Raw genomic sequence first — 13002 nt, forward strand, 5'->3', positions numbered from 1 at the left:
AAATTGTGAAATATGTATTATTTATTTGAAGAAATATATACAAATAGCAAATAATACCCAATACATTTTTTATTTCAATTTCATCACTACAATTTTAGCTTCTATAATGCTCAAAATTTGAAAAATCCCAGTACAAGTATAAATCAATATCCAGACATAGCCGTTGCACTTGTACTGTAGCTGAAAACCATAAGACCTACTAAAGAGTTTTGTCATCTCATACTAAATTTTGTTAGTGGGTTCTATATTCATCTCCTACTTATTATATAAAGAGAAGATAGGTTGTAGACAGATAGGTAAATGGCATGTATATAAGAAAAAGAGAACAAGAAGCAATCTATTTAGGTAGAAATAGGATGGAACCCATGACTGTCATCTCTTTTCACAATATATTATATTACATTATATTATATTGTATTTTAATTATTGACACATTGATATATAGACATATTGAGTGGAAGTAGGAGGGAAAGCCAAAGCCTTTGTTGACTATATAGATTCACTAGACAGGTTTGCATTCCACTTTATATTACTTCAAAGCAAAGTTATTGTATTCTTTGTTGCAAAGATTGCCAGTCCCTACTACAAGCAAGAGACTGCAGTTTAAGTTATTCTCTTTAGTTTGGTGCTAGGATTTTGTGTTACTCAGTTGCTGGTGCATGAGTTCACCTTCTGCAAAGATGGTGGGTTAGCACGGGCCGCTGCCTGAACCATTTTTGGAGAAGGAAGTTGAGTCACTGGTCACAGGCATGAGGTAGAAGTGTAGCTGTGTATCTAGAAGTGAGGACTACCTCTTGACAGAGATGACAGGGGCTAGGATTGAAAGTGGGATAAATGAAGCAGGAGGAAAAGCTCTGGTGTGGCGGCAAGGGAACTGTCTAAAAAGGCTGGTTCCTGGAGAAAGACAGTTCTTTTAGCTTTGTTGGGTCTAATGGTTTCACTCCATTTATTACATGAGAATACTGATGAGCAATGAGCTTGCCAATCATCTGGGGACTAATTCAGCAAACAATAGAAGTGTGCCTCCCACGTTTTCAGAGAGAGGAGTTTTATAAAATATCTCTTCCACATAAATGACAGAGAAGGCAGAACACACTGGGATTTGATTTCTGGCTGTTTGGGGAAGTTTTCAGAGCTTATGTTGTTTAATCTCTACTATTTATCATGTGACTGACAAATAAAAGGGTCTAACAAATATTTGTTGGATGGATCAACTCCAGAGTTATGTAACCCTGTTCTAATATAAAGGAGACAGAACCATTTATAACTGTGCGATCTAAACGTGAGTTAATTCTGCAACAAATGTGTATTGATAATACACAATGTCATCACTTTGTTAAGTCCAGAGAATTCAAAGGAGCACATCAGGACACCCACTCTTAGGAGATGACAAAGAAGATGATAACCACACCCTCATTTCTCCTTCACACATCTTCATACACCTGAGATTTGAATAGTATATTCTTTCCTAATTCACTGTCCCAAAAGTGTCTGATGGATGCCATCTTGCAAACCCTCACTGATTTCTCACTCCCATAAGCTCTCAGAACTCCCATGATCTGTATGCAATCTTGGTAGAAAATGTTTTATTTTTCTGATTATTTCTTTTAGAAATTCTTTTTTAAAACTATGTTTCCATTAAAACAGAATTGCAGCACGTTACAAGTTCAATACTCCCTCTCCTACCTCCAGCTCCTCCCTTGAACACCTCCCATGTATTTTTTCAAAACTAACATAATTTTTTCCAGTACCTTTTAAATTTAAAAATAATTATGTGTATGGTGATTTTGACTACATGAATGTCTGTGTAGTGTGTGTGTGTGTGTGTGTTGTGTGTGTGTGTGTATACCCTTGGAAGTCAGAAAACATTGTTGAATCTCTTCAGACTCCAGCCATAAATGGCTGTGAGTGACCAAGTGGATGCTGAGAATTAAACCCAGGTCCTCTGAACGAGCATGCAGTGATCTTAACTTCTGAGCCAATTCCGCAGCTCCTCCTAGTGAATGAGTATCTTATATGTTTTGCCGTCATAGAAAGAGTGGCAATGTTATATTTTGATAGCTTTGTTTTTGTAAGGAAGTTTTATTTGAAATAAAGGAAATGCAAGCAACTCATTCTACTTGGTGGGTTTTAATTTTATAAACTCATTGTGTATGCTCATTATACACGGGACTATTATATATAAAGAAAATTTAAATGTATGTTGAACATAATCTTGTTTCATAAAACATAACATTGTGTGAGTCCATAATGGGTTATTGTCACTGCTTTCACTTGACACAGCTGTATTTGTATCTTGACATGTAATATAAACTTACAGAAAACCATTATTTATTGAGTCTTGATAGTACTGGGTCTTGGAAATGGAGATATATTTACACATTAATAAATATGTAGATTAATAAAATGTATCAGATACATTTTTATACCATGTTTGTAATTGTTTAAGGCAAAATTTAGCAGTTCTCCAAGCAACAGAATTGAATGGGTTGGCTCATATTTTAAAATCATGTATCTTTGTGTTAAAAGCTACATAAAATGAAAAGCAAGTGAGGTGAACTTTAATCAAGCCTAGGAAAGGGAGGCTTCTAAATTATTTCTTCTATCTGTCTTTTGTCAGTGTGTCCTTTGTCCTCCATTAAAACCCCCTTTGTACAAGTGTGTTGTTTCTTTTTATGATGTTGGAAGATGGATTACTTTTTATTAGTGGCAAAGACAAGAAGATTTGTTTTACTTCATGCAAAGTATGCACAAGGGGAAGTCTCAATTGTTGATTCCCCATTGATTAACTTTTGCAATTAAACAATTAATATTTTCCTTGGAATTACGAAATAAAACCACAAACCAGTATCTTTTCTCCACTATCTCGCAAAGTGTTTATACTCTCACATGTAGCCAGGATTTTATTTTGTTACATGATTTATTTCAGAATTCCATAATAGACAGCTGATGTTTCGGAAGTTACACAAACCTTTTAACATTTTAATATTCAAGATTTCAATAAATACTTACTGCCTTTTAAATCTTGAGCCTGGCATTTCTCTGTCCCACATGAATATATTAGCAGTCTACACAAAGCACACAAGCACACAGTTTAATGACTTGAATTCTATTCATTAGCTACACACAAAAGCCATGTCATGATTCAGTTTTCAGAAAATGAAGAAGTAAATATAAAACTCTGCTGATTACACGAAATGATATGCATGCACACTTAGCCTTAATAATAAAAGAATTTTCCACCTATGTACTTAGTCATAAATGTATAACTCTCAATTGCAATATGTACCCATTTGCTCACCCTATAGTGGATAGGTGTATTGACATGGAAGTAATACATTAACACACATAAGAACTACTTTCAAAGATGGTATCATTTGCTGTGTGCGTGTATGAAGGGCTGTCAAAGTGTATTTCCTGAGTTACCGTCTCAGAGGTTTTTCAAATGTTTTTCACGTCCTATTATTTCATCTACATGTTTAACAAATAATTTTTGCTGCAGTGTGATTTTTCTTCAGAGAGGATTTGAAAGATAGGTTTATTTAATTTTTTTTTTAAATGTAGTTTAATCATGTAAACTCGGTTTAAATGTCACTTTCTGCTAGAGTTCTAGTTGAACCAGATGACTGCTTTTTCTTCAGGTTCTAACTGTTGTAACTTCTTATTTGTGAAGCACAAATATGTATTTTAATGCTTTTGTCTACCTAAGGATTAGGACAAGGTACTGATTTTTAAGTAATTTATTTACTCATACCTCTAATTTGTATATACTTTAAGAAATAGTTGTATGTGTATATTTTAGAAGGTTTACATTTGGGGTTCTTAGCTTACAGCCCAGCCTGATATTGAGAGAGTGGGCTTTTCCTTTAAGACCACAGCTATTTTCACAACCGCGGGCCCAATGTGAGCTCAGCATCTGTTACAGACAGGGATGAGTGAGCCCAGCTAGACTTGGGGTTTGGAGGAGGTCAAAATCTATTTTGCTGACATTTCTGTCATGTTTATTAAATTGCATTCAGAAGAATGCAATTAAACTTTTAAGAAATATTGCATTCATCCCCAAATACATATGCAATGCATTTTGAGCAGTACAGTGGATTTTTTTCGAGTAGTTATAGAAACCCAAAGCATGTGCTTTGCCCTAGTTGATAATGATGTTTAGAAACATTAGCCTTCCCACTTCTGTTTCAGCCCAACCCTAAGAAGGAATTTGACTGGGATTACCATCTTCCACAGAAGATAGACTCAGATGATATAGAAGTGAGTCCCCACATCTCCGTCTTATTTTAATATTACATGTGTGAAGACATATTTGAGAAATCATGTAAGACATTACGAAATGATGAGGCAGTAGGAAACAGGACCCAGAGATCTCATATCCAATAAATGGAGCAGCCAAGATTAATTAAATCTATAAAAATTATCCACAGTACATTATGGGTAAGGTGTTTAAAAGCATTGCACAGGAATTCATCTCAAAGTGTTATGATTATCATTTCAACATTGCATTCACTCCACCTACTCAAGACATCAGAAAAGAGAGTTTAGGTATATATTCCAAATAGTTTTATTTATTATCATTTGAAAGGTGATACAAAAGCCATAGAAAAGACTCTGGGTCTGTGATGTGACTTTTCTGTTGAACTGAGGTAAAATGTCCAGTGGAGTGACTGTAACCTCATTGTACTAGGAGTTTCAGTGTAAGAAGAAGGTACTTACACTGAAAATCACTCCTGCACCATTGCTTTCTCATACCCATGTTACAGATCTTCCTGTCTCGATGCAGGAACATTGGCTTTACAAGGCAGGGGGAGGTTTTAGGTAGAGTGCTCACATTGGAATGATTAGCAGTTAAGCAAACATGACTGTTCTAATTGTCCTTTACATTGGAAGCAGACTGGCAAATCCACCCTCAGTCTCAGGATTGGGAAGTATACAGAGTTTAAGAAAAGCTTTCAATTCTCATCTTTAAGACATTTAAGCATAATGTTGCCTGGGCTTATACTATATTACCTTTCAATTTTAAAGACAAATTTCTTTGTTTATAGGACAGCTTCCTATATCAGACATGGTTTCTTACTCAGGTATAATATTATTTTATGTCCTTCATATAAACATAAAAATGTATAACCTGTTTGTTATTATGAAAAATTAAAAGCAACATTAACTGTTTGTCATTTTTATAATTTAACACAGGTGATAATAAATTCTAATATATTTGCATTTCATAACATTGGGGGGCAATTACTAGCTACTTTCTTTCAAGAAACCAGATACGAATGGAATTTATTCAAAGTCAATAAAAGAACAAAATTGAATTATGCTTCTGCCTTTCATGTTCAATATCTGTAACTAAAATAAAAGGCAATCAAATGCCCTGCATGTATAGAGAGGACCCAGATGATTCCATTAACTCTTTATTATAAGATACACAGTTTTCCAGAAAAGAAAGTCTGCTATTTTGCATGTGGCCACATTCATTTCTGAGACACTAATTCCCTTAAAAGCCAAACAAATCATCTCATAGGTGGCTGATTCTTGGATATGGTTTCTGGGAAAGTGGATCCACTCACACATTTTCAGCTGCAGATTTAGAGCTCAGAGCTGTACTTTTGACTTTTACTTAAAGCCATCCAAGCAGCCAGACACAACAGCCCTCAACCTTCTTTCCTTCCAACCAAAATAAAAACAGAAGAGAGAACCTGAGCCTCAATCACTTAACAGGGATGTGTTGGTTCCAGGCTAGCAAGGGGCATAGTAGAAACACAGGTCTGTCTGCGAGTTTGTAAATTCTAAAGGCACCGTTTCATTGGCATTTTCTAAGGTCTCCTAAGAGCCCTTTCAGACTTACGTGTATCCAAAATTTAAAAGGAACTTATTTCTTCACATTTTGAAAGCCACGTCGCTCTATTTGATATTGGCACATTAAGTGAGCTATAATATATTAGCAGCTATAAATAAATAATTGTATTTAAACAATCAAAAATTTACAGCCTATATTCCTCTGAGCAAGGGCGATCATTTAATTGAAAAATAGGGGTTAATTTAGATTCATGTTATCTACAAACCCCAAGCAGCAAGAATCAGAATTGTCACAGCCTCAGCCAGTGTGCACTGCTGTCTCTCCTTTATTTTCTCTGTTTTTTTTTTTTTTCAAATTATTTTGTGCTCACAGAAAAACACATGGAAAGTGTTAACATCCAATAGTTGAACTAGTTTGCAAAGGACATTCATGATTTCCATGGCTCACTTGGAATGCGATTTAATTTTTTCAAACTGGTTAAATGCTTTTAATATCTTGTTCATGATAAGAAAATCTGCCCTTTTACAAATCTTGTTTGCAAGTCATTAGCATTAGATTGGTCACAGCAACGTTTGTTTAGAAATAAAAATTTATAAATTACAAAGAGTCGAGTAAATTTTTTTCATTCTTAGGGTCTTTCTAAACAGTTTTTGTTATAAAAATTCTGACTTACATTTTCTAGGATTATTAGAAAAATATACAGAAGGATATAAAATTGATCCGATGTTTCTAGTCTTTCCTGTCTAGATACACACATACACACACACCCCACACACAGTAACATACACATATGCACATATAGGGTTTCAATTAAACACAATGCTTTCATAATATGTTACCTTGCTGTGTCTCAAAAATTATAGTCTCTCACCCTGTATTTCCTTATTTAATACTCCTCTTAGATAGCTTTTTGTCAATAACCATATTGCGGCTATTTAGATAAGAATACAAGAATCTTATACTTTTATTCTAAATTCAAGTTCACTTATCATATCTAACGACCTTGAAGCAATTTCAAATTACTGTTATTACATGGGTCACTAGAAACCAGAAGCACTGATATAAATTTTAAAAAGAGAGAAAGAGAGAGAGAAAGGAGAAAACCCTCTCATGCAATTAGATCCTGCCTAACGGTTGGTTTAATCAATTTGATTTTTATCCCGGAATCCAGTCCTTCCTCTTGAGCTGTCAGCGAGCGAGATAAGAGCCAGTGGTGTAGACGGGCTGTCTTTTCTCTGTTGAGATGACAGCCACATGGATTACTAAAGCATCGCCGGGAACGGAGAGCAACACGGTCGCTGCACCCTCATCCAGTGCGCAATCTTTCTATTTCATTAATTTTTCATGGAATTTCATTTCACAACAAGCTGGCGTCTGCCATCCATCTGCTCCACTTACTGTGTCCCTTTTGCCAACTTTTTATTTGCATCTTACAGCGTTCTCGGGTTGCTCCGCTCCACATCACCTTTCTGAGATTTCCCAATTTACTTTCGTGGATATGCCTTGTGGGGTTGCTTCCACAATTCACTCCAGTTCCTTAGATATCTGTACATCCAAGTACCCTGGAACAATACCTCAATTTTGAGACAACTTTTTAGCTGCTGTTAGGTGCTCCAGAGAATGAGACATTGTGTGACAGTGCTCAACTCAGTGAAATCAGTGTTTGCACTGATTTTTGATATTTCCCTAAAGTCCTTTCCTAGTTGATAGGCGATGGATACTTCTTGCTATAAACTGTCCTTCAGTTTACCTTGAATGTGTATCAATAAGTATGTGTTAAAAGGGAGATTTTTGTTTTAAATTCTCAGACACTTCAGTTATTTTACATATTTGTATATAATAATGAGTTATATCTTTGAATATTCTATTTAAAAAATTAATTTCAGGCCAATGAGTAGCTTCTTTGGGGAAAATACACTAACAACGACAACAAAAGGAAAAACAGATGCACAACACACACACACAAAATGTGTGCCATTTCAATACATTTCAATACATAAGAATGCCAATACATAATTCAATACATAAGAATATTATTAAATAATAAGATTATTCAAAAATATTATCCTGATAGTTTATGATTAGGGGTTAAATTTTGACTGATTTATTTTTATGAACTCCACTGTTTTTAGGAGGTACCCCTCTTAGACTACCTGGAATGATCTGCTGCTAATGCCAAATTAACCAATAGCCTTGAATCTTAACCCTTATTTTTTTTTTTTTGAGGTTTAAATGAATGCTTTTGCAGTATTTACACATTGTTATTTTCTAATGCCAGCAGCATCATTGTCTATAAAGCACTGAATAGATGAAATTATTTATATTCATTCACCAAGAATTATGCAATAAGTGCAATCTTTGAGTCCTCTCCATGTCCTACTGAAGGCAATACTCCAGTGGTTAGACATGGCAGGTGATGGTCTTCATTAACCATTGTTTTCCTAAAGCCTCTAATTGATATTGAAGGAGGAAAAACAGCTATATTCTACACATCAAATGGGCTCAGGATCTTGTTTGACACATGTATAAACATCAGATGTTTTGACTGTCCTTCTCAGTATACTTTTATTTTGCTTGTGTGTGCCTCCTATAAAAGTAAGAAACCCACACTTCCTATTTGTCTAGGCAGTATAAACCACTTAGACATGATTTCTAAGGAAAATCCTAACTGAAAACATCCTTTACGGAGATCATGCGAAGGTAAATGATATGAGGTCTCAACAAAAGAAGACTAGAATCGTCTTTAAAGTTTATCTTGCAGAGAAACGTGGGCTTCTGCTCCCTGACCCCAGGGAGGCATGTTCTGTGACTAAGTTTTTGTTTTTAGATCTTTAAAAGTATGCAATTACTTCCTGTGTGGCACAGTGACAGAAACCTACCCTGTGAAAGAAACCACCCCATTTCCAAGATGATGGATTGCGTTTACCAATAATCACACCCTATCATTATCCTAGTTAGCCTGTAGCTAGAGTGTTTCAGTTTAGAGCATAGACTATTGGATCACAAAAAGCATACCGGACCTAAGACACCTTTCAAGGCTACACGTAGAAAGTAAAGATCCTTGGGTGTACTGACCAACCCAACTAATGCTATGATTCACTTTTAAAAATGAAGCTTGGCTGACAGGTGAGCAGGAAACATTCAAGCATATACATGCTTACCGTGATTATATTTATTAACTTGTTTAATAAATTAATAACATATTTATTAACTTTTGAGAATAGTTTATAGTCAGCAACTTCACTTGCTATTAAAAGACCTCCCTAGAATTCCTTAAGTATTGCCCATGCATGTGTTGTCTTACATGTCGGATAGGCTATGCCATTCCATCTTGGTGAAGATATATGATCATTAAGATAAAATTGAAAGATATCATTGCTCTTTATGGAGTAGAAGAAACATGCATTTGTCATACAAGATATTACATACAAGCTTATTTTTTTCTTGGGAGATGTAAAAAAAATTCCTCTCTCCTATAGCTGGGTATGCTATCTTTTTTTTTTTTTTTTTTTTTTTAAATCATGTATATCTACATTAACTTTGCCAGTAAAACTGAATACTTAACAGTTTCATTTTACTGTCCTACCACAATAGCTGTTGGCAGGTGCCACAGAAAAGGCCATTTAAACACAGGTCTACACAAATAGAGACTGGTATATGCTTACCTATTGCCTTTGTTATGAAAATTTGGAGCCTTCCTATAGTCAAAATTTCTAAGGATACAAACACTTGCTGTAAAATTTTTGCTTTGGGCTCTCATGGTTCAGTTTATAGTAAATGGAGACTTTCTTGGTTTTTTTTTTTTTATTCCCTTCCAGAATAAATGTTTAAGGTAGTATGCCTCACACTTCTTGGTAAAGAAAACAAAGGAAGATGAGAATTTCCTTTAGCTTACATTTCTATAAATTGTGTTATAAATATCGTTCCATTTGCTTGGCTCTAAATAGCTAAGCAGACTATTTAAAAAAAATTAGGAGACACAAACGAACACCTGAAGTATAAAGACAATTTTTTTCTTACTTCTTTAAAAGTGTTATTCATTGTCAAACTGTTGAAAGCATGGGTTTCTTAATATCCATGTCATTTTCAGTCAGTAGCACATAGCCATAGAAGAAATCAGTAAGTCTGTTTGAAAATATTTTCAGATGACAACGCGAACACCAAGCATACATTTGAGCTGTTTAAGAATTGAAGTATAATTATAAAATCAGCCCCTTTTGAAATCAAAGGTCCTGAAACATTCAAAGACAGGTGTTCAGTCTCCTTTGCTCTTGGGGATCCTGGTGTGTGATTATAATCAAGGACTGTTTGCTTCAGAGTTTATGTTTGATTAATTTGTGCTATTAGGAATCATACGTGAGTCAGGAACAGTTAGCACGCTCTTAGAAAACAACCTAGAAGAAACTTACCCTAGGATCCTTAACCTATCTAATCTATAGAGAGAGATGCTAGGAGAGTTAGTACAACTACCCTGTGCATGAGCACAATTTTAAAAAGCCAACTCACTAAGTTGTGTCTGCTCTGCATACCACGATGAACACTTTAAAAACTAAAGAAAACCAAAACACCTTTCAGATACTGGGAAGCACACTGAACTTCCACAAACTCACAAGGAGCATCATCAATGCAAGTTCCTCTCTGAGAAAGAAGGGATAGCTAGTGTTGGAATGATCTTTTAATCCCTCTGTGCATACAGGCTAAAGATACATTTTAGGGCACTGTTTATCTCGCTAGAGGAATTGCTAATTTGACACAAATCCTTGTGTGGAAGCCCAGTGCTTGCGGTGACATTGACTAAGTTCTGTGAAGCTCATTTTTCAGCAGTATCGGTACTAAGGCACAGCCTGAGTTTGTCAGCTACAACCTGCCATCCGGCTGCCTCTCCTTTTCTGGTTTGCAAGATTTAATTTTCTTTCATTTTTTTTGCTAACAATAAGACACAGCAGTTGTTTCTTTATAGGCAGTAATTTCTGCAAGGACATGCCTTGTCCTCTTTGTCTATGCCAGTGTTTACATGACCACCGGGTATCTCACTAATGGGGGGGGGGGGGGGCGGGAGAGCCAGTCAATTTGGGAAGGCAATTGCCAGGGTTTTGCCCTCTTTTTCCTCTGAGACAATTTAGATGGGAGGAGCTGGGGCGAGAGCTCTTTCCCTATTTTATGTGCCTTGGCTTAAGTGAGTGTTTCTTTTGGCACCCTGTGATACAGTTGGCTCCAAGTGTGTCTAAGTGCCAGCCTTGGGTCTCCTGTAGGGATGATGGTACCCAGGATACAAGCATCAGAGGACGGATGCTCCTCAGCTCAGCCCTCTCAGCTCTCTTCCCAGTGTCTCCTGCCAAACATTTTCCGCTGAGCGGCTGGCTGGCTCTGTAATCTCAGGGTTTGAGGAAAACCCCCAGGCTATTTACAAAGAGGTTTGAACTCACAAGTGCCCTATACAGTGTGGACATCGCAGAAGCGTCCTAAAGTGAAGGCAAGAGAAAACCGACAAGCTGCCACTGAGATCTGAGGAAGGACAAGGGGGAGAGACAGGGGAGAGTTGCAGCGGGTACCAACACCGGAGCGCTCGCAGAGCGAGCTTCTTACCTTTCCTCTTGGACCTCCTCCTCCTCCTCCTCTTTGACTTGCATTTGAGTTGACTGCTTAGCCCTCCAGACCCTCTGCCACTCCCCAGGACAGATGCCATGCCAGTCGGGAGACCCAGAGAGGAGCTGGTCCTTAAGCAATTTCACCTTTCTTAGTCTTGCTGCTGCGGTCGCAGCTGGGAGTATTTCTGGTTCTGCAAATCAAGTAGCAGTCTCACTTTTTAGGATTGGGCACGCCAGCGAGCACCTTCTCTGTGATTGCCCTGTCCCTTGGTTTCCGGATGAGCTGAAAGCCTCGGATACAAGCCGGAAAGCTGAACCCTTCCTTAGGCAGAAAGCCCAGGGAAAGATTCTCCCGCGCGTCCTGAGCGCCCTGGAGCTCTCTCCTCTTCGTCTGGGCTCCAGAAGCAGGGCTGCTACTTTTGCGCCTCTGCGAGTTGTTTGGCACCATCCACTTTAAAGCCAATCACGCAGGGAGCTCGTCTATTTGCTGCCGCAAAGTCTAATTAGATCCAATCACAACTGTCTTCTGGCTCTGACATCAGCAGCACCAGCTCCACCGCCTCTGGTAGCTTGCAAACTCAGCTCCCATTTGGATGGATGGAGCCGCCCAGGAGAGAGGTTTCAGAGGAAGCCACAAACACAGGGAACTGGTTTTACTGGGAGAAGGGCTGTTTACAAGGAGGCTGACTACCTGGGATGTCAAGGCTTCTTGCTGCAACCACTTCTCAAACCTAGCAGTTTTTAACTAGTTAACTTACTAAGATGGTCATTGTCTGGAGAGGGAAGGATCTCTCCCAGTTCAGGACTTCACCTCTGAGATTTGTAAGCGCCAAAGAGACAAGCTCTTTAGGGATTGTGTGCTCAGAGACCTTGTTTCTGTCTGTTTGCATGTTTGTTCTGTTGAGTTCCCATTCCACCTCCCTTTCATATCTCAAGGCTGATCCTTTAGAAAAAGGAACATGCATCACAACGCATGTTAGAGTTTCATCTGGATTTTATAGAGAGGAGATCCTCGTGCTGTTTTAAGGAAGAACAATCACAGGAGAGACCAGGGAGAGGAGAGTTGGGGAGAGGAGAGTGGGTAAGGAGGAAGGAAGGGAGAGAGGGACAGAGGAAGATATCCCCTGGCAATTGTTACATTTACATAGAGAATGTGATATTGAGGAAGAAGTGGCCTGCAAATTAAAATGATGTTAAACATTCCTATTTTCAGGGATATACTAGGTTTCAATAATTGATTCCCAGACTCTGACATAAGACATAAGAAGAAGATTTTCTAGCAACCATTCTGGCATCTTGTATTTAAATAATAAATTATTAATTATGGTAAGTTTGGTTTGATAAACATTCACTCTAAATTTCAGTGGGATGAGTTAGGAGGAGGACGTAAAAACTGTTTTATTTTTGTGGTTTACTCATTTCCACGGTTTCCTTTCCAAGCTCCTTATGGGCCTGAGTATTTCCATACTGTTTCTCTTATATAAGAAGTAATTCTCCTAGGGAACATTGGAAGTAATTAGGATATCTATGGATTGCTGCATTAGTGAGTGGTAAGGCCCTTGCTCAACTTTGATTGATGACATACAGAGACAGTTGATTTCAAATCTCAAT

The 13002-nt window shown here is 37.3% G+C and overlaps 1 protein-coding gene across 2 annotated transcripts in view; it reads right to left on the reverse strand.

Annotated features, from left to right (window-relative positions):
• Window positions 1-11784, reverse strand: part of Adarb2 (adenosine deaminase RNA specific B2 (inactive)) — a 531305-nt gene extending 519521 nt beyond the window's left edge. The window contains exon 1 of one of the 2 annotated variants that reach the window (XM_076939389.1): window positions 11390-11784. In XM_076939389.1, the coding sequence (XP_076795504.1) occupies window positions 11390-11489 (100 nt within the window). In that variant the 5' untranslated portion in view covers window positions 11490-11784. The remainder of the gene's footprint in view (window positions 1-11389) is intronic. The other variant, XM_076939390.1, reaches the window with a different exon arrangement.
• Between the last annotated feature and the right edge of the window lie 1218 nt (window positions 11785-13002).

The sequence above is a fragment of the Arvicanthis niloticus genome, chromosome 8 (genome assembly GCF_011762505.2).
Source record: "Arvicanthis niloticus isolate mArvNil1 chromosome 8, mArvNil1.pat.X, whole genome shotgun sequence".
NCBI classification, from domain to species: Eukaryota; Metazoa; Chordata; class Mammalia; order Rodentia; family Muridae; genus Arvicanthis; species Arvicanthis niloticus.